Source organism: Bombus vancouverensis, chromosome 12, assembly GCF_051014615.1.
Source record: "Bombus vancouverensis nearcticus chromosome 12, iyBomVanc1_principal, whole genome shotgun sequence".
In the NCBI taxonomy this organism is placed as follows: domain Eukaryota; kingdom Metazoa; phylum Arthropoda; class Insecta; order Hymenoptera; family Apidae; genus Bombus; species Bombus vancouverensis.
In genome coordinates this window covers 2,450,912-2,474,137 of record NC_134922.1, presented here as the reverse complement: position 1 = coordinate 2,474,137, position 23,226 = coordinate 2,450,912, and the positions used below count along the sequence as shown (strand labels likewise).

Genomic DNA, 23,226 nt, shown 5'->3' with positions numbered 1-23,226 from the left:
TTTGACGCCACGAAACCACGAATGTTGTTATACCTCATCACCTATAAACGTAAATATACATTTGATGTAACAACATGCGACGACGTAGATAGAAACATTTATAGTGAAATACATTCGAAAGTTTGGAACGAATCCAAAGAGCTCTCGTTTGCCAAATTCTAACTCATGTTTAACACATAATATACGATCGAGTAAAATTTTGGAGACTTTGACAAACTTTGGCCATCTTATAGTATGCGATAAAACAACGAAATAATTATTATCTTCGCCAGAAATTGTAAAAACCGAAGTAGCGATGGTCATGCTTAAATTTCTCTCGTAAGTAGAAGAAATCTGTACAAAGTCGGACCAGAGGGGTCTCTTCCTAAGGTCGTCGCGTATTTAAATTCATTTCTGAAAAAGAAGAAGAAAAAGAAAAAGAAAAAGAAGTTTTTTTCATTTTAAGGAAGTATTAGCTAATGCAGGAATTTGGAATAATATCTTAAATTTTAAATAGAAATCTTAAATATTACTTTTTTTTTAATGACATTTTAAAGAAATCTTTTTTATTAAAATACAAATCACTATCGGCAACTTCGTATATTTCGTAGTACAGAAATGTTTCCCCAATACGTTCGTATTCAGAATATAGGATTCGATAAAATAGGAGAAAGTTACAAACATTCTGAACTTCACGTATGACCCGATATATCGGCACCATCGACGGATCGGCGGACATGCTTTTGTATGAACGGTCGAGGCATTTTCGAAATTTAAGGAACATCTTCAGCATGAAATTAATGCGGTAAATTGACAGTGATGCGAATTGATATCGTACCACACATAAGAACCGTGCATAGCAAACGACGCTGAAGTGAATATCGTAAACGACGTTGTGGTACGTTCTTCGGCACGTGCCAAATTGCAGGTAGCGCATTAATTTCAATTTCTCGCCAGTTACATATGGAAGACGGGCCAAATCTTCTCATCCCTATTGGGACAATAAAACAATAGGGAATTGTTTCGTCGAGGGTTAAATCCTCGAGAGTTAAATTTATTTTCTGCTATTAAGCTGATAGTAAATACGACAACCCTTAACCGCAGAAAATACGTTGAACATTATTTTATACAGGAGAAACAAACGATAAGAGAAACCTTTTTTATATATAAAAATAATAAAGTCACACGAATGACTCCAAACACATATCTCGCACAAAACGATAGAGCTACACATTAGCATAGTTTACCAAAACCTGCTGATTCCGAAAAAGGTGTTAAAGCACCGACCAACTCTCATGCAAGTTTTACCACGATGTATAAGAGGGTTTACCTAAAACTTTTATCATTCTTCATCGAAAATAAGATAAAATTCCAATTTTACCGCGTAAACGGTATACGTGTATTGACGTATTTCGAACGTCTTCTCGCTGGAAGAAAGTGCACGATATTCGTAAAAGAGCTAAGTAGAGGATGGATGAAAGCTTAAAGTATCAGCGAAAAATGTATAACGTCCAGATTGACCGATTTTAAAGCTTAAGTTTTATTAAGCTTTATTAAGCTTTAAAAAGAAATGCGGATAGAGGTGCTCGGTCACGTTCAAGGATCTAGTGCGAGTAATTGCTATCTAGAAGAATGCATAGTTAATCGGCGCCACCGAGATATTGCATAGTCGAATGCTCTCTATCTTTGCTTAAAAGCAATCGGTTCAACTGCACGTATCTATGCTGACCTTAGGGCAAGAGTATATTTAGGTATGGCGTACCATTAAAGCTTCGCATGATATCTTGCTACTACATAGTAACAGCAAGTACATATATACAAGTCATACTCCTGTGTAAATATAGCAACTGTTTGTTACATGCGCAATTAAACTCGAAGCATGTTTTCTCTTTTTTTAAGCGATTTCTAAAAGCAACATTCGCGAACGTATGAATAAAAAACAAACATGAATACCGTAATAATAAAGTTAATCGAACGCCGCGTTGTTTGTGTCGTATTAATGTACATTTACATACTTGCGTAGTAATTGTTTATTAAAAGAGGTGTTGAATATTAAGAATATTAAAACAAACTGAGAACTTTCGAACGATAGCGTACGTCGAAGATTGAATTATCGTTAACGTAAATCCAGAGATGGAAAATAGTACGTATATTACTGGAAGAACAGAGAGAATCTTTTACTGAATCGATGACTGATTCCAGAGTCCACAGCAGGAGGATTGGGACAGTAGCACGGCATTCTCCGCATTGAAACACTTCGAAAGACTCGTTGAAACCACAAGAATGACTCTCCTAGGACCAGGTTGTCGAGAGACCCTCACCGCCGCGCTAGATACCGTTATTGAGAGAACGCAGGATTTCACTGATAGCGCATACACGACCCACGAGCACAGAGAAAACATCCTTCTGCTTTGCGATCGAGCACAACTCGAACTCAACACGCTCCTGCGAATCGGCAACAGTATGGTAAGGGTCAATTTTTTTAACAGATCTCTTGTTCAAAGTTTACTACCAATTGTAAGTCTCTTTGATCTACCTCCGCCTAAAAGTACAAGGAAAAAATGATGTCATGGTCGTGGATTTGCTAGAGAGAAAAAGGTTTGGTACAGAAAGTTCATATAATACCGGATTAATTCATTCCCGTGGAAGAATAATCTGAAAAATGGCTGACATTCCGCTATAAATCTGAATGAAAGACCGTGCTAAACTGAATCACAGTTACGAGAGTCTACCCCCGGTGAATAGGTACGAGGGAGCATGCGAGCGATTCCCTCTTTAAAAAGAAAGAGAAGGTACACTTCTTTTTGTCGCTGACTGTGAGAAATATCGCGACGCATATTCTCGTGAAATTAGTAATTACTTTGAACACGTACCGTCCATTTTTAGGTTACGTTAAATGAAATATTTTATGCTCGCTTACATTCTATCGATCATATGAATGAAAGAAAGATATATCAAGAAAGGAATAGTCTACCGCTGAAGGTATCAAGACACTGCGGTGGTGGATTTGTAGTAATGATGTTTGAATTTGATTAAAATCGCGAATACCTCCAAAGAGACAATTTCTTTTGCTAAAATCATAATTGTACGTATACCAAAGGAGTAGAAAAATAGTAAAACTATTATTACTATTATTATCTGGTACTAGAATTACGAAGGTGGCGGTGGTTCTCCAAGTTCTGAGATGGAGCAAGCTGTCTTAGGAGTATTACGTACCACTAGGGATCTTCGCCAGCAGCTATGCACGACCACGATGGAACAAGCGGCCGATCTTGGACAGGTAACTAAAGCGGGTCAGGAACTTGTTTCAACGATCAGGAACGTCGCTTTGGCCAATGACAGATATCTTCTTCAAGAAAGCAACGAAAAATTTCGCGAATACATTGAACACATTCTCGAAGTAAGTATTCGATTCTGACGTCAAGATCGAATATTTCATTGAAAAAGTCTCATACTTTAGATTTCGAATCTTTTCGCTTTTCTACAGTTTTCTTTAGAAAATTTACTCTTTTTCGATCTTGAGATCAAATACTAAACAAAAAATGAAAGGTGTTTGAAAATCAGCTAATCGGTAAAGCTCGTTTAATCTTCATCGTCGGCAGTGTCTTTTTCTGAAATGCCATCGAAATCTAAACGATATCATTAGCGATCTATAATTCACGTTTTCGAACATATCGATTAATAGGTGTGCAAAATGCTGAGACACGTTGCGCTCTCGGAATCGTTGCAAGTTTCAGCCAAGTTTACCGAAATTAACCTGAGAATATACGGTCCCCAAGTGGTGACAGCGGCATATACTTTAGCGAGACATCCTACCAGTAAAATCGCTAAGGAAAACCTAGAAGGTAGATTACTCATAACATATTAATCGCTAGTATTCCGCTCAGGAATTTCCACTCCACTCTTTGTTTTTCCGTAACGATACATATATTTAGAAACTCTTCCTTGAATCCAAAGTCATTGTCGTTTTTCTAGAATCTCTAGGACATGGAGAAAAATACTGAATTTCATTCCGATACGTGTTTCAGTGTTCGCCGACATGTGGCAATGGCTTATGACTGATGTGACCACCGTGGCGAAAGACGTACTCGAATTGAATCAAAACCGACCTGAAAAACAAGTTTACATGTCCTTACCACGGCCTGGAGTAAGTTAATTTGTTCATATTATGGTTTAGAATCGTTGACTCGATATAGTTTATTATTATTATTATTTAATATTCCTGAATATCTATAATTTCGAATTTGCATCCGACAAGATTAATATCTTTGTTTATTTCAGAAACACGGTACAACGAGCAAACCACTGAAACCAGTAAAATTGGACAGCGAAGAGCAGGCTAAGATCGCAAAGGCAGGTCTGGAGATGAAGCTGATCACTTCGGAGATGGATGCGGAAACAGAGAAATGGCAGGAAAGTGGAAGTGCCCTAGAAGAGAACAACGACATCGTGAAACGCGCGAAGAACATGTCCTCGATGGCGTTCTCGATGTACCAGTTCACCAGAGGTGAAGGGGCGTTGAAAACTACACAAGATCTATTCACCCAAGCTGAGTATTTCGCCGAGGAGGCGAACAGATTGTACAAGGTTGTGAGACAATTCAGCTATCAGGTATGTATCAGTTACTAAGGCAGCGTAAACTCAGAGCAAAACTGATACACATTTTTTAATTGGTCTGATGTTCAGATGTTATGTATATACGTGTATGAGTACAGGAAACACCTATACGTACACGTATACACGTACATCATCACTCTTACTTTATAATCATACTCTTTTATCATTGTTTATTATTATTATTATTACTATTGTTATTATTATTACTATTGTTATTATTATTGTTATTATTATTACTATTGTTATTATTATTATTTGTTATCATTACTGTTTACTATTATCATTATTGTTATTATTCTCATGATCATCATCATTATTATTATTACGGATTCTATACTGGACTTGATTCCGAGTTTTTTGATCCTTGCTATATTGGGAATATTTTTACTTCGATTTCGCTAATTGAGTTTCATTTTTATGTAATTGCTACGCTAGAGCTACGTCGAATCCAGACGAATTCCTCTTTTTGTTTCACGGTGTATCATACGTTTGTATAAGTACTCTTTTTGTGTCTGATCGATATTTTCAAGAATAAATAACATTTTAATCAATGGGAAAAATATAACATACGGAATAATGTTAGAAATGGATTGGGGGTAGCTCGGCCGTGAGTTATTAGCATTAGACATGTTCGAATTAACACGTTTGCTGCCCTTTCGACCCTCCTAGCTAGGCCGAATATATATAGTTACCCAAAACCATTTTAATCTTTCTATATTTTCTTGAAACAAAAGTCAACAAAAACGCTAACCTTGTAATATATATTCTTGTATTATGAAACCCTTTTTTGACCCTCGCTCTTTGAATGCCTCCATCCAGGTAACTCTTTCTCTCTTTACTTTAGACCCTTGTTGGGCTAATAGAGATCACGTTCGCCTTGTACAAATCGTTTTCCCGTGCATTATACCGCTCATTTTTCTGCGAACTCATTGTTCATCAGTTGCTGTTAAGTGTTTCCGTGTTTCTCTTTACATCACTACACACTATCTTTTTATTGTTCTATTACTTTACTATACGCAACAGTACTGTGCTATGCAAGATCGTGCGATGATACCTGGTATGATTTATCCCAAACAATCGTTTTTCTCGAATGACGTAGTATACTTGTACCTCATACATTGCTTTTGTTCGTTCTCTGACAAAGAAAGCACGTTACGAGGAACGACGTTGCATTTTTCATAGTGACTTACATGGCGGTAAAGTAATTTTCGCTAGGCAATCAAACGATTACGTTGTTCCCAATTTGGTAATCGGAAATAATTTCTATAGCTCGCGTGTTTATACCGTTACGGATTGATATTGAAAGTAGCTATACGATCATTGTCGCATCGGTAGATAAGTATTCTTCTTAATGTCAAGTTTCATACAATCGAGATTTGAAATGAGCAAGTATATTCGAGTCTCGTTGTTTGAAAGTGTATGTAACTACGATTACATTTATAATATTTTTCGTGTTTTGTTTTTACGTTCGTTAAGAAAGCTCCAGCTGAGAAAGTAAGAGTTCTTTAGATTAATCAGTTCAATAGACAGAACTTTTTCAGACGCTGGTAATTAACGAAGTATGTATAAGTTCTGCAGCAGGAACGTGACTCTCATTTTGAAATGTAGACATACCGTTGAATCTCTCACGTCTCATGCCACCAAATCAACTATGATCGTTATTTTGTGGGTAAAACCAATTTTGTATACGTACATTTACGACTTTTTTGTGTACGATTAGTAAGGTGTGTTTTAGATGCTACGGGAATGCTTCCGTCTGTGGACGACGTCTATGTGCATTGTGGTCCCCCTCCTTCCACTATCTGGGGCATGACTATTATGTCTCAGTTTTTGCCAGCTTCCGATTCGACCTTTTGTTTACACTTTATTCTTAAATGGCAGCTAAAATGAAATTTTATTCTATTTTCATGGGATCTCCCGATAGAGCGATGTTACTTTGTTACTTTGTTCGCTACAAAAAATTAAAATTAAAATACACATACTCGTATAAAAAAGTATTTTAATCTCGTGTAACTTGCTTCTAATTGAAAGACGCATCACTTAATACTACTACGCCTTTTATTCGCATAAAGACACGTGAAGTCACTCATTCTTCGTCACTTTCGAGACTCTATAATCGAAAGGAGTACGTGAAATAATTTTCTATGAAAAAATTCTCAAATTTAAAAAGAAATACGTTTGACTAATTATTTATTTCAAGTTCATTTTAGCTGCGATCGTTTGAGAAAAGCGTATGGCTTGATCTTAATTATGATTCAAAATGAATTGTCATTCGAGAAGCTTGCAAAAACAACAAGGTCTGTACTAATTCACTTTCATTCACACAGTCACTCTCTAATGTTCTCGAACAACTGACACGTTCTTTTTTCAAACTTGTTGCATTGTGTTCTATTAGGACGAATAGCAAATCTCTTTTGTTAACTTTACTAGATGCAATCTTTTTACAAATATCCGAGATATACGTATTTTAAAGTATTTATTATACTAGTCAATCGATAAAAAATAGAATCAGGCATTGCTTTAAAGATTTATTCGACTTACGCTACAAATGTAAAACGATGATATCGCAGGGCAAATGTAATTGTTTTTCAACGATTCTCCAACAGAGATTGGATCGTATCGTATCGTATCGTATCGTATCGCATCGTTTCTTTGGTAATGAAATAGCGAAAACATATAAAAATAATAGTTTAATCGAATCGTCTTTCATACGATTCTATACAATCAATTTGTGTTTTGCGCAAAAATGTTTAGGTACTAAAAAACGACTCTAATCTATATTTTGTAGAAATTTTCAACACAAAAAACCACAATTGATTAACGATCACGCGCTCTCGATAACATAGGAAGATTTTGCACAGAAATAACAAATATGTATAACATTTCTCTTATCTTCAAGACATTACCCATGCTTCGAGTTAGATCAACATTGAATTATAGATATACATAACATGCTAATATGGCAAATATAAAAGTCGAAAAAGGATGTTACATCTGCTAAATTTGTAATTTGATGAAAATTCGCATAGCATCGGTATAACTGAATTTTCTAGATTTGAAATATCTGATCAAGTCGTTGGAAACGAATCACGATCACGTTTGCCTTGCGATACGAACGAAGACGTAAGATTGTATACGATGTTGTGCATGGGTGCAGGTACCGGGCGGACCGCACAAGAAAGAACTCTTGGAAAATCTTGATCGTGTGCCAACGTATGTACAGCAGCTTCAATTCACCGTGAAGAATCCCACCGTTGGAAAAGCCGCCACTTTTACCAAAGTCGATAACGTGATACAAGAGACAAAAAATTTAATGAACGTGATTTCGAAAGTGGTGACCACGTGTTTCGTCTGCGCCACAAAGGTAAGATACGCTCGCGTGTTATTTCATCTTATACTATGCACAAGCAAAATTTTAGCGTCAACCACACCAATTGACCCTTTTAGTCACGTTACATTTTTATCTTTTGTTTAGTATTTCCCTCACTTTCCATCTTTTCTTTTTCTTTTTTCTCCGTTTATTTTTTGGTTCGAGAACGAGATACGTATGTGTGTGTTCAGTCTTAACCGTTCCCTCGCACTTGTAGGAGGTATTTTGTTTGATTAAAATTGTAGAAATAGCTCGTTGAACGAAGGAACAAAAGACTGGACAGTATTTTTATTGTAGCTAGCTTTGCGATAGCGAAAGTGATATGTTTTCATTTTTACATAATTGTTTAGCTGTTATGTCATGTAATACTGTAAAGTTACGAGAAGATATTTCTGTGTAATACTTGCCTTTTTAACTATATTCGCTTAACGCGGAGCATTTCGCACGAGGATTCAAACAAGGAGAAACAACAAAAACAATTTATTTACACCTCGTTTGTTCCTATCAGAAAATTTTCCAGTTTATATTCCTTGTGTATTTCCGATATAATTATTACTTGTCAGATTTTAAATTTATTTGCTTGGGAAGCAAAACAAAGCTAAAGTAAATATTCGCACAAACGAAATACACAGTATTATAATATACATATATATAGTAAGCGACGCAGTAAAGTATGTTCTATGTATCCTTCCATGCATTCGTCGAATAGCACAATGTCACGATGCCGCAGTACATGGAGCTCAGTCCGACGATACCTGGCCTAGCTGAAGAGGATTGCTTGTATCCAGTTAGTCCGCAATTGTTACCATCCACCAGTCCCTACGTACAACCTTATCCGTTAACTTCGGCCCAGTTACACAACATTCTAAGAGGTGCGAATCTGGGCTTTCCACTCTTCAACTACAACACCCTGCCAAATACCACCTCTACCAGTACTGCTACACGCAATTCCGCATCCTTCGTTCATCCATCGGTCCTTCCATACTCGACACCCATCACGACTTCCACTTGCGGGCCGCAGGCTCCGTATTGCCTACAGAATCTACAGCTGCTGCAGCTGCAGCTACAACAGGCACAGCTGCAGCACCTAAGACACGCCGCCACCTTGCCGAGATAACACAGACTTTCGTTCGCACCCCGAAGGTCGCACGTGTTCTTCACGCACAGCTACAGAAGCGCTGTTCTTTCTGTTGTACACAGGTTCGATTTTGGTTTCCACCCATTGAGTTTTCCGTTTTCCGTTTTCTGTTTTCATTCTTTTTCCTTTCGCTTTCTCGCTTATTGTCAGTCTGCTTCTCGCCTCGTTGCTATCTATTCGAGCGAACGCCAATGATCGAATTACGATCGATCGAAGAACTTTTCCATTTCGAGCTTCGAATATTATGTACACCCTGCTCGGGAAATAGGTTAATCGAATTTCACGGTTTCCATGAAGTTAAAATAACAGTAATTTCCGATTAGTTTAACACCTCGAATTTAGTCCTCGAAGTAATAGATCAAAATTTTTCTATGAAACAGTAAAATATCTAACGCGATATGACATTGCAATACCGTTAACCTAACGATCCAATTGTTCCATCTTCTATCTAGTACGATCGATCGTTTTCGCATCATTCGTGTTCGACAAACGCGTTCCCCTTCCCCCTTCCCGGTGCCGCTTTTTCTTATACGATGCATTTTACGCGTAGGCTTTGTTTTATTGCCCTAATAAGTTGACTCGATTTCTCGTTTTTCTTATTGTACTTTGCAGACGTTTTTTTCATGGTCCAATTTTTGAACAGCTTCGCTTCGATCGACAAGTTACACAGTGACACCGTCGAATATCGATTCGACATAGTCCACGGTACGAAGAGGAACTTTTAATCAATCTAGTTTCCTGTTTTCAGCCATCTTTACAGAAATGGATGAAATACCATATTTCACCGTGTAACAGAATTCATTATTTCTTCTTTCTCTATCGATATCATATCTGACACGCCATAAACTGCAAAATATAACGCTTGTTTTTTACATACCAAATTAATTGACACAATTTTCATTAGAGTAACAATTTGTCATAACGGCCTCCGACTTTTCCAAATCACCAACTTTTTAGAAACAAATAACGATTCATTCTTCATGATCGCAGTGCATCATTAACAATTACGACCGCTAACGAACCCATTTGCAACTAAAACACTTCGAACGATCATTAAATGGAATATCGATACGCTGGACGAAAGTATTTTGAATTTACATGTGATTAAAACGAACGAATAAAAACCGGCCAGCTGTTATCGTCTTACGAACCTTTTTGTTGCGAGTCGATATCTTGATTATTCTTTTACGTTTAAGTCAAAAGGCTTTAAGTCAACATTTTAAACATCTATGCGCTCAATTGGCGTAGATATGACATTCCATTAACAATGAGGAACAAGAATCTTACCGAACAACGTATTTCTAATTGTTCTTACACGTATAGATACGTATATATATATCGACTTGAAGATCATAGACGAGAGGTGGCGCAATAAATACACTTTGTATGTCTGCGAATGTCTGTGAATGTCTGCGATAAATAGATGCGCGAGGATAATTAAAGAGTATATTGCCAAAGTACTTTTGGTCCGACGTATCGATCGAGAAGCTAGTCCAATGCTTATCTCCGTGATCAGGAAGAATCGACGGAGAGGAAGAAAAAATGTACAGAGTGGATAATCTGTAGTTTTGGATCTATTTTTCAGTACAACCTGGATTTCCGAGGTCTGTCGGCGCGTGGGGCCGGCGGCTCGCCGTACAGGGGCGGAGAGGGTGCAGGCGCCGATGGCGACGGTGGCGGTGCTGGTGTCGACGGCAGCAAGACGGGCTCCGCCCCCGGCAGCGACCCGTCCGTCTGACAGTTTGGGATGGCCCGACGGGCCAAGGGGGACGCTCGCCGCACTCGGGTTTCCTTTCTACTTTTCTAGGAAGAACCCTCGCCTGCCCCATCGAAACGTACACGTCGGGCTCCCTCGATTCCCTTCGAGATCCCAACGGAATCTTACAGATTTTCGACGGGATTTCCAATCGTACCAACCAATCGTTTATGTTTATTCGGTTCCCAAAGTTTCTTATTCATTAAGCCTTATTTCGCGAATGATACACGTAGCATCGAAATGTCAATTTCGTCGAGAGAAATGCCGAATTTAAAAAATTCTATACGTTTGAATAATTATCTTCTACTTGTTAAAAAATATGTTTATCTAAAGTCATGTCGTAGCAAAATATTACAAATAGATCCGAGAAATCCCATCGAAAGAACAGAATGTTTTCAAACTAATATTTTTCGAACACACGCGATTATTCTAGTCTACAATTTTTAACAAATAACAGACGTTCATCGAATCACGTCGAGGAACGAATATCGAACAAACGAATGTGGTCGAATCGTCCTTCCGAAAAGTTGGCCGAAACGAACGATAAAGTTCGATGAAACCTTCGTTACAAGTTACAGGTTTCGATTAACGAATGGAAGGAATTCAATCTTATTTCAAATTTTACCGGTGCTATCCAAAATTACCAATCGACCGGTTCCTTGATTAACTAAGGATTATCTAGGAGATAAGCTGACCGTGTAATTTCTTACGAGCACATTGTATTTGCATCCGACGAGTGGACTTTGAAAGCGCGTTTGCTTTTTAAAGAGAAAATTTAGAATTTAGATTATCGACGTGTACGTTTCTCAATCGTAATTTGCTTCGAGCACAAGCTACATGTATTCCACCGATTAGCCACGGTACACGCGTAATTTTTGCGTTGCTCAATATAGAAAATGAAACGGGTTTTCCGTTCGAGAAACGGTTCCGTGTCGCTTCGCGTGACTGCCATGAAACGCATGACAGGAACCAATAGAGAATCATGAGAAATTTAGGTACGCTTTGGCACAAAAAAACGCACGCGTCAAACCGTGCAAAGAATCAAGAACACAAAGAACGTTAAAGCGCATTCGTTGGCATTTTAAAAGATATACGAAAAAGTTTTTTCCTTGGAAAAGTAACGGCTATTTCTATTTTCCAAAATTTTCATGTAATCGCATAAAATTATCTTAAACGTGTTTCGACGCGTACGTTTAAAATCGTGTTTGCTCCGAACACGACCCATTTACGGCTGAACGGAACGTAAACTGAACGTCACTCGAAACGAACAATTTTTCCTGTACCTTTTTTACTCTCTTCTTTAGAATTTCATCATGCGGTAAATTTTATCCTGCAATGTATCTATGAATAAAACGAACAAGACGAGCGATTTAGAATCTAAAGCATCGTCGAGTTGTGCGATGAAATTCAATGTTCACAGCGGCAATAATGCAGCCATATCAGAAAAATCGACGTCCGATGAGCGAACGGTAAAACTGTTTGAAATAATTAACGCCGTTGACAGAAGCCACTTTACGCGGCTTTTGTTCGAAAAGTCCTTTCGCCGAAACAACGATCTGCGTAGGTAACTTGTTCCCTTCGTCCGTGACAGTATGCGTGCCTCTATTGTAATATATGTTGCTGTTGCTGCCGCTGTTTTAAAATCCATTCAACTTTCCGCGTGATATATCGAACGATATACATACGTGTAATTCAGGTGGCAGCGAAGCAAACATTTCAACGCAGCACGTTTCATCGTTAACAAGTTGTTTTGTCTTTTGCTGCACTGACTTTAATCATCTCTCTGTCTCTTCGTTCGAGAATTTCTGAACGACTCCAATGCAAAAAAAGAAAATTCTAAAACGAAAGAAACTCGTTCTTCCATGTAGAAAAGTTGGTGCAACGACAATAAACTCGATCGAAATGTCTTTTAAACATCCGCTTACGCGTCTCACCAACTGATTTTTCAACAAATTTCCCCACTTTCTCTCTTCGTTACGTTACGTCACGTCATGTATCTTTCATCGTTAACGCAACGTGCTGCGAGGCATTACGCTTCTCAAGATTCGCTTTTGATGTTCAGCAGTTAAATAATATCTCGCCAATTAACGTATGGCAAGGTATTAAACGCTTCGATAGACAAACAGTCTCGCTTGTTACCTGAACAATGGCTATGCGTGACGAAGCCTGGAATCTGATTCTTTGAATTTTCAAACTTTTTGCACCGTCGCACTAGGAAGCTAAGGAGAACGCAAACCTCTACGATTTTATATTATAATACTATACCAAATATTCGTTCGGCGTTATTTTTATTTATAACAATAGTCGTCAGATCAAGACGATATGATGTTACTAAACATAAATTACTTTCAAGTTATAGAGGATTAATTTCACAAAGAGATTGTTTTTTATGCTTTAAATTCAAATCACTTCCTTCTACATATGTATAAAGGTATTCTCCTCAACTTCGGACATTTGACACGCTAAAAGCTTCGATTAAAAATAACTCAGGGTAATCAAATTCCACGCAAAGAGATATCGCGCGAGAACGAACACTATTCGTTTCATGATCCGAGACTTTTGCTTTTTACACTCTCGAATAACAGATAATTTAATAATTGACTATCGGATGTAGGCTACAGATTTTGTGAATGATGAAATCACGAGAACAAGAGCACAGCTTAAATGATGGGGCAGGAGATGGTTATCGAGGGTGACCTGGGGGCGGCAGCAGGGCGGTCAGGGACGTACTTTGTGGCAAAGACACCGTTAGACGCGCACGATAACCGAAATCTCGTGGCTCGAGCTCCGTTAACTTAAAACGAATCGATTGCTCCACTCGATCAAACCCTATATGCGTCAACGTATTTCTTCATTCTTCCAAAAACGCGTGTTTCGTGTTGAAATTAACATTTGATCAGGCCGAGTCGAGTCAAGCCAACCGCCTCGACGAATGAAAATGAAAATCGTGCTCGTAATTGTAACACTTCCACGCAGAGTCGTCTTTGAAACCGCTGACGAAACGTCTGTTCATTCCCTCTCGTCGGAGAAACGGAAAATAATCAAGATTCGACTTTGGGGTCTGACTTTGGGGTTTGACCTGACGCGGACCGAAATGGAGAAGAATCATCGCGATCGATGACTGTGCACGAGCAACGTTCCCTACGTTTTTTTATTTCATCAGTTGACGGTTCAACAAATTTCTATCCACATTGATAAAAATATAATATAAATATTGATCCGACATATCGTCCCATGCGTTCTTTGTACGCTATGAAAGTCAACATTAGAAATCGGAAGACACGAGCACGAATCGTTGCTCTGTTTCATTGGATCCGATTAACAGTCAGAGCCCATTCCCGTCATTTTCCGCCAATCTCTATGCGTATTCGTAAATACAGACCACAGAATGACGTTAAACGAGCTTCCTCTCAACGAACCAGACGAAGCCAAGCCCAAAGAGATTTAAAAATGAACCAGTCGTTCTGCCACGGAAGTAACGACTTTGACGATTAACATTAGCATTAGTAACGTTGCATTCGACAGACGACTGAAACGTAAAAATCGATTGTACATAGAGCCATAAGTTATACGCGAGCTAAATGTCGACCAGTCATGCATTTCTCGTACTTACAAATATATATATATATAGAAGATCGATTCTGTATGTAGTATACAGAGTTGGCACAAAGAATGTGACCGATCATAGGAGTTTATGAAGAGAAACGGGTCGTAGATGTCGATGATGCAAAGTCGTGCTATATTCCAGATACGAATGTAATCGCGATAATTTGAAACGATATTAATGTACTCTCTTTACGGAAATATCGATCGACTTTACTTCACCGATCAAAAGAGATTGAAAATATGATCGATGTAACGTTGCGAACGATCGATCGTAGGCGAACGAGACGCATGCGATATCGACGAAGCCTCCGATCGATGAGAATTCGTTGATAGATCCTCGAGATGTTCCTAGGGTGTAATTACGCAAATCCGCGTTCTCGTATTGCGTACGCGTAACCTCGCAGGAATATAATAACCGACTTGTTATAAGTTGTAACACACGTACGCGACGCGTTTGTACAAACTCTGTATCATACTTTATCCGCGGTCTTTTAGAGTATATGATAATGATAGAGCTCGATCAGTTGTTAAGGGGGTAAGCTTAAGTTTCTTTTCTATAAAACAGCACAAATATTTTATAAGGGGAAACCGAGAAGCGAGTTTCCGCGTAAGCGTTCAGTTGATCATCTCATTACCGAATCAAGTTAGTGTGAATCATAGATATCGTTAATAATCAGAAACTATTTTCGGAGCTCTATCGTCAGGTCTCAGGTCTCAGGTCTCAGGTCGAGGAAACCAAACTTTCCCTTCGGCATGAAGGTGTTTTGTCGATCGAGTTACCGTACATACAAGGCTTTCAAGGAAAGCATTTCAATTTTGATCTGAATCTTTTCAAATAATTCCACCGTTAGTTATATCTTTAAAGTTCGAACGAATGTTGTAGTCCATACTATCCAAGGAATGTTTCACGCACACTAATCTTTCACAAGTAGAATTGAACTTAGACGCGACATTGGATCCATACGTTTTGCGCGAAGAAAATATGCAAAGGTATCCAAAATATTTAGAGGACGAAACGAATTTCTGTCTTTACTTCTTTAGTTGCGAATCTGCAAAGTCATCTGCGGTCTATCTCTTCTGGGCAACGTCCATCTCTAGCCGAATTATCCCAACTAAAGACCATCCCAATTGCCATTTCTACAACTTTCGTTATACGTATACATATACCTTGTATCTCTCTCTCTATACTTCTATTGTGTTTCTATTAGAAATCCAACAGATTTCAGAATATAAATACATCTTTATCTCTCGTGAATTCGGTTTCTACATTAAGATTATTCGAAACGATGATCTTCGATAGTGCGTTCATTCGAGATCTGATAGCACAGTTTTGCGTTGGATCGGCTTCGTTGTTTCCTATCTGAAGTGGAGTTCGTATATTAACATTAATACCAATGGTGATAGTAAATATATAGTTGATCGAAATTCTAGTTGTTGTATAGAGGTCAGTTGATAAGTGTAACGTGTATCGATAATATCGTTAAGTATATTAACAGCAACAATAATGATTGTATGGCTAGCATTCACAGTCGTGACACTATGGTATATTCCAGAAGCTTGGCATTCGTATTCCAGAAACAATTGACGAACACTTTTCGTTCATCGCTGTTCGAACGTCTCGTTAGTCTCTCTCTCTCCCCACCTCCGTGTACTTATACATTGTCTCGAATTTGTAATTCTATTATATGTATCCATATGTAATTCTACCTCAATTCGTAGCTTAGATACCTCCCTAAGAAGGAAAAGTTTCTACTCGTGGATAAACGATATTGTATTTAGGTGTTATCTGCGTTTCGATCATTGATCAATCCCAATTTGTCGGCATATATGTAAATTAAAATGAATTCAACATCTTAGAAAAAAATAAAAAATCGGCGAGAAAAGCTGATAGGAAAGAAGAAACGAGGTATTCGTTAATCGTCATTAGATTTGATTCGATCGAATTCGTTGACGAAAACAACGATTGTCACACGAAGCAACGCGCGAGACACATTTTCCAGGAGCTCATCGTTCCCATCGATTGTGCCTATCTTCTTCTAAATGTTAACACGTTTTTACTGGAAACCACACACGTGCGTGTTACGTCTGTATACGCAAAATACATACATATGTACTTATTTATATCCTGTACAACGTTCGTTTTGTAACTGTTTTATGCTCTCGACAAAAACAGGAAAACAGAATATAAAACTGGCAACGAACGATGTACATAGCGAAAATTTTAATGTCCATTTATATATACATAATACGCATAATATGTATCATTACGTGAATACTAAATACTAAATACCGATGATTGCTGTTAGTTGGACTATTTCGTGCCTCTGGTGTAATATTATCAATGATTGATATTTCATTGTGTCCTGTTTTTTTTTTGAAAAGAAAACGAAAAACGAAAAAAGAAACTGAAAGATAATATGAGTGAAAGCCGGTATGAGAAAACCAAGTAGCCTTGTGACAAGCATCTGAAACGAAGAAAAACGTGATTCGTAGATTTAAAAAGTGAACGATCAGATATTCGCATGTATTTCTTGTCCGAGTTGTTGTTGTTCTCCTTGTTCTTTTTTTTTCATCTTTTCAATTAATCGATCCATTAGTATAACTCTAAAAAAATAACAGGTAAAAGTTGTCCATTTATACCTAATTTATCGCACAATTTTCTATTTTATAAATTCCTTGAGATCTTTTATTTTTATTTGAATCTATTTTCCATAAATTTGTCCGTTAGCGTATTCTTGACTCAAATCTACGTTGTATGTTTTGTTTGTTCGGAAAGATCGTGCCGATTTTTAAAGAAATAAAAAACATTTTCTTACTCATTTCGATGTATTAAAACTCCAACTGAAGGAGACGATTACAAGCTTTCTGGACAACCGGTATATCATTCTCCGAGTATTCGATCGATCACGGTTGCATCCAAATTATTAACCAAGTAAACATTTAAATAATTATTAATACAAAAGTCACTAGGTTACTAGACAATCGCATTTAAATGCGAACAATCGATTCTACAATCTTAGTCTTTCCATTTTTTAACGATCGAGCAGACGATGTAGATATCATGCTTCGTACATCAGTCATTCTGATCTGTTGGTCCTACGTTAGTCAGATTTTAGATAAATATCGATGACAATAATTTCGGGTAATTACTTTCACGTTTGTTCTAGCAAATGTTTGAGATTCTAGTAGAACGTGCGCACCTGATAACAGGAGCATGTCTATATTTTTTGACGTTATTCAATCGCAACGTAATTGAATTTCCGAACGGTGTTTAGATCGTAAACGATCTAAGACTCCCCAGGAATTTTTTATATTTTCCTGGTCGAATAAGACAATCTTTGTCGAGTCGAACGATTGCTTGATCGTAAACGACGTGAAAGTAAAGTCAGTGTTATTGATGCGACGATCGTACTATTTCTTTCTCCTTCCTTAAGAAATTATGAACTATATGAAAAAATGTGAAGAAATGTAATATATGATTTGACTATTATTTTTGTGAGCATTTAATAATATTTGATAGTTTTCTTTGAACAGTGAGTACAAATATGACAAACGTGTTTCTTTTAATTGGAGTTTTAATAGTTTGAATATTACAATAGAACAATGTAAAAGAGCTTCACGTAATTTTATAACAAAGTACAAAATAGTCTTTTAAACCAACATAGAATATAACAATTGATATATTAAATGTCTAATAAAAAAGATAAATTTAAATGTATAGGTATCACTTTAGTATTATAGAAATAATTTTTGTTCTAAATAATTCGATATACATATAAACCAGGTATAACTATAGCTATCGTTCCATCATAATTGTCAGTATGTTAATGTATTAATAAGAATTCAGAAAAAATGTTGAAATATAGTTCATAGTCTTTTAAAAAAAAGGGAGGGAGGTGAAAAGAAAGAGAATCGGTGATGTTGCGCCAACAACGCTAACTTTTTAATTTCTGAAATTTGCTTCTCGCTCACTTGCAACTTCCCACATAAAAAACTACATACCAGATACTACTAAATTTTTGACCGTACATTGTAACCATAAAAAGATAATATATCAGTAACGCGGACATTAATTAATGTAAAGAAAAAGAAGTAAATAAGACATACTATTCGATCCTCTCTTTTTAATTGTAACTTTTTGTATAACGTATTTCATAAAATTACTCGAGAGCTCTCTTCAAGTATATATACTATACGTGTATATTATGAGCTTATAGTAATTAATATATCTACAAAAAAACATCGATAGATTATTGAATAGAGTTCGTTCGGTAGCTAAATCTGTCTTTACTTGATGTATCTCAACAGATTTGATTCTTAATCTATAATTGAAAGAGAAAAAGGAAAAAGAAAAAACGCTCGCGCAAACACGCCAAAAATAAGTCGTACGCTTTACTTTTATTCACTTTTATGCATAATTATTTAAAGTTTAAAGAAAAAAGAGCAAAGGTATTATTATACAACGCGTGGACTCAGTGCGAGAAAATAAAATATAGATTTTTCTACATTTTATTATTGCGACTGATCGATGTTAAAACACAATTGCAATTTCTGCGATTAAAGTCGTCGAACATGTGTTGCGCAACACGATTTACAAAAGGAAAAGAAATACAAAAAATAAAAAATATACGTATATGTATATGTATATGTATACGTAGCTGTTAACGTTACTTCTCTCGGAATTGACAAAACTTCAGTATCCACTAAACGGTTAATTGAGAACACGAAGTAAATGTGCACAAAGCCGTAGTCGTATAAAATCTCTTCTCTCTCTGTAACGTCTTTAACAACAAAGAAAAAAATCGTGTGACGTATTTTTCGGATGTTTCAATATTTGTCTAATCATTTTCGTACCGAGTGTCCACTTCGAGCCCCTCAACAAGCGTATATAACGTTAATCGCGGCAAGCGGTGATAATATTTAAAAATTACATGTAACTCGGGTCGTGTGTTATTCCGATATATGTTTCAACGGAAACTTATGCCATTTTTTAATAAATTGCAACTACGTATCACTTCTTTTTCTTTTGTTATATAGAAATAATTTACTACATTCGCTATTTTAACTTTTTAAGTTTCCATTTTTTTTGTGCCATTTTTCTACTCGATCGTGTTCAAATACAAGAAGAAAACCACATGCATTTGAACGTTTATATGACAATCTAACGTCAAGCATTCGCGCAAATCGCATATGTTGAAAGGGTAACGAAGAATCGAAGAGGGCACGCCGTTGTTTTCACCCCAACTCGTGACGAATCTGATCACCCATTTCAGAAAGAAAAAGGATAAACTTATGTTTCGACAACTTTTTTCATGAAGAATCTTTCTTTTTGATATCTATACCTGTGTATATCTTTAAGCGGGGTGTCGTAATCCTATGTGTCGCGAGTGAATCTCTGATCTTACGTCGACGAAGTGAATTTTTGATCATTTTGATTCAGGGGTGGACGAAGAAATAATTAGAGGAAACAGAGACAAGGGGAAGTTGTCAAATTGATTCATTTGTTGCCTACACGAAACAGCTGATGTTTAGTTTACTTACAATTAATTAACAGTCTTTTCTTCTTTTACAGATATATAGTAAAACTTCCAGCGTTCAATTTATTAGGAAGATTTAACCGAATGACTAAATATTCATATTTTCATACAGTTTATTCTCTATATTTTATTTGAAGAAAGTGAAAAGAATAATATTTCTGTCACTAACAACAACGAAGATATGATATAAATATAATATTATTTCAATTACTTCTTTCAATCGATATTATCTACCGTTCTTCCAGTTCGTCTCTGTATAGTCTGCGGTGAGAGTCGAATAGTAAGAATCTGTATCGTTTATTTAGTGCGAATAGAATATTCCAACTTGATTCTAAAATAGATTAAAGAAATAATGGATCGAGCTCATTTAACAGTTAATTTTCCCAGTTCTAACGATTCATCGCATCAGGAATTTAAGAACCTATAATAATGTGATCGTTCGATCACTGAATTATACGGTTCGGTTCGATTATTAAATTAGCAGGGGTGAGAAATCGAATGCCATTAAAAAACAGGTATTATCGATTCTGCCACTAATTTCTTTCTCTTCTCCTCATTCGACTGTTCAACGTGGGGCTGTGATTGTCACCAAAACAAAAAACAAAAAAAGAAAAAATACAAAGAAAGAAATAAAATGGCCCTAGCACGATGTGGGGTAAATTTTTCAAACGGCATCGCATTCGTTTCGTTCTTTGCCGTGACTTCTTAGCGAAATAGATCGTTCAAAGACGACGAAAACTTGCGAATTATAGAATATTTCGTATAATTTCGTCTGAACACACGCCTTCGTAGTTCATACGGTCTTCCCAACGATGCTTAATGTTTCCTTGTTGAAAGATTAATTTGTAATAAGAACGCGAGCGGTCGGAGAAACAGCCGCAAGATTTGAGATATGAGATTTCTATTGTAGATTTTTTTAATAGAAGGAAGTTCGTTTTATCCATGGTAGGTTCGGTTTTACGCTTTAAGCTGCTATGTGTGAAATTGCGTAATAGTTGAGAATGAGAGAAAGAAAGAGAGAGAGAGAGAGAGAATGAGAAAGAATATTGAGAATTAAAAGAAAAAAACGCTTACCTACCTGCGATAATTTATTACCGAACGTTTCATTTATATCGACGATATACGGCAAAAGATACGATATCGATCGTAGATGAATTTAGCGTAGATAGGTTTCGTACTTCGTATTTAATGAACATTATTGAATCATTGTATATTGGATTATTGTATATCAAGTATTTCATGTATTGAAGCCGCAGAGGACAACTGAAAATAAATAATTGTAACCAAAAAATTGAAAGCTTCCTTAATCAAGCTTTGAATTAGTGAGAAATATATACGCAAAAATTATGATGGATACCCGTGCTTAGAAATTTAATATCCGTGTCATAATTTAATTCTACTTAAAAAAAATTGATTAATATACAAAAAAACATAAAGATAATAATTATGAGTTCGAGATAAAATAATGGTAAGAGGATCAGATGACTCACAAAATGCGGGATACGAAAAAGCATTGTATATGTCAGATCTATCGATAATTCCCAAAATTTCTAGATGGAATAAAAAATAAAAGAATGATATTCTACGCCTCATCTTGTTATCTTCTAAATAGAAATATCTAGGTTTCACAAATAAGTAAATTACAATACATTTTTAGAAAAACGTACAGTAGAAAATAATATATTTTATCGTCACTGGCATAGGCCACTTCTACACCTTCGGGTCGGTGAGAATCTGTTGAAAAAAATTTCTTGAAATTCAAGATCAAATTTTTCTTCGTTTGCATCGTATTCTACTTATCACGAAAACCAAACTTGTCACAGAATCATGGCTGGTACTTGAACCATTCTCTTGAAAAATATTGATAAAATTCCATTGGCTTTCCATTAACATTATGGACAATATATCTGCATTTCGCGGTCAGATCAAAGTAAATAACGTGATATTAATAAATAAACAGAGAATTATTCCCTAGCACGTATGGTGGTCTGACTTAAATAGAATAAAACACCTAACTTCATAATTTCAAATTATTACAAAATTGTTTGCTGTATGAAAGAAGCTTTCAAACGAGAGTTGAATGACGCCGAAAAGGGCATAATTTGATGTTATTAGTGTCTTTGCAGGTGAATACATGGAGGACAATGTTTTTTTTTAATAGAATTACATTTCTTCATTCGTTGGTCGATGCATCTCGTTACTCCATATAGAAAAGTATTAAATTCCTCTTACCTATATTTCTTCCTATATTACTATACAAGAGTATAAAGTAATACATACTTTATTTTATATAAGTATTTGTCGTCCTTCATGTTCCTTCGAAAAACAGTAGAAATATTCTTAAAAAAGAATTTTTCTACTTTTATTGAAGCATAGATTAAGAAAACACAGAAACGTCATCAACATAGAAAGAATCTCAAGGTATCAGAGATGAATAGGAAGATCGTCAACGAGCATGGGAAAAATTCAGACAAAAATAGGCTTCACGAATTACTGCCTCTAACGATTAATGGTGGGGAAACGTGCGAATGTATGGCGACAGGGGAAATGTGCATTCGTACTTCGTACTCCATATAGAGTTGACCGGAAAGCATGTGCTTACTATTTTATGATTAATAGTGAATTGGTAATTCAAAAATGAGCGGCAAAACACTGCGCCGTATCACGAGCACTTATAAGTTTTGTAATTATGTTATTTTCACATGAGAGAAGTTGTTTTAGCTCCATTAGTCGAGTAACGGAATCAAATTAATTTAAATTGACACAATTACACAAATTATTATACAGAAAATTATAAACTTATTGTACAATTGTACAATTATTGTAAACCTGTAAATTGAATTGAATAACTAAAATATACTTGGTTTATAAGTTAACAAAACGTTAATCATTTTAAATTCTTCCAACAGCCATAAACCTCAAATTCTTTCTAATTCTCGCAAGTTTAAGGAACAAGTTATTTAAGAAACGTTCAAGAAAATTGGTAAATACTTAAAAGTATTAAGAGAGTAAAATTATATAAGAGATATTTGAAACATTTTGAAATTTTTAAAAACGGAGCCATTTTTTAAGAAAATTCGAGAGCAAAAGACTTATCGGTCAAAATAGTCATTTTATATTAGGAAATAATCATAAAATAAATAACAAGATTGTAAAATGCTGTTAAACTATTCGGATTTGTTGAAATTCTTTCTAAATACATCTTATGTAATTATTTTACAAT

General features: G+C 36.1%; 1 protein-coding gene across 4 annotated transcripts in view; it reads left to right on the top strand.

The window, feature by feature from the left end:
* alpha-Catr (alpha-catenin related) overlaps positions 1–22,884 on the top strand; it is a 78,945-nt gene extending 56,061 nt beyond the window's left edge. For 2 of the 4 annotated variants that reach the window (XM_076623523.1, XM_076623524.1), the window contains exons 5-12: positions 2,182–2,445; positions 3,128–3,379; positions 3,665–3,824; positions 4,008–4,126; positions 4,261–4,590; positions 7,754–7,960; positions 8,676–8,838; positions 10,690–22,884. In XM_076623523.1, coding sequence (XP_076479638.1) covers positions 2,182–2,445; positions 3,128–3,379; positions 3,665–3,824; positions 4,008–4,126; positions 4,261–4,590; positions 7,754–7,960; positions 8,676–8,838; positions 10,690–11,066 — 1,872 coding nt within the window. In that variant the 3' untranslated portion in view covers positions 11,067–22,884. Of the gene's footprint in view, positions 1–2,181; positions 2,446–3,127; positions 3,380–3,664; positions 3,825–4,007; positions 4,127–4,260; positions 4,591–7,753; positions 7,961–8,675; positions 9,167–10,689 lie in introns of all 4 variants that reach the window. The other 2 variants (XM_033348475.2, XM_033348478.2) reach the window with 2 other exon arrangements.
* The last annotated feature ends 342 nt before the right edge of the window (positions 22,885–23,226 follow it).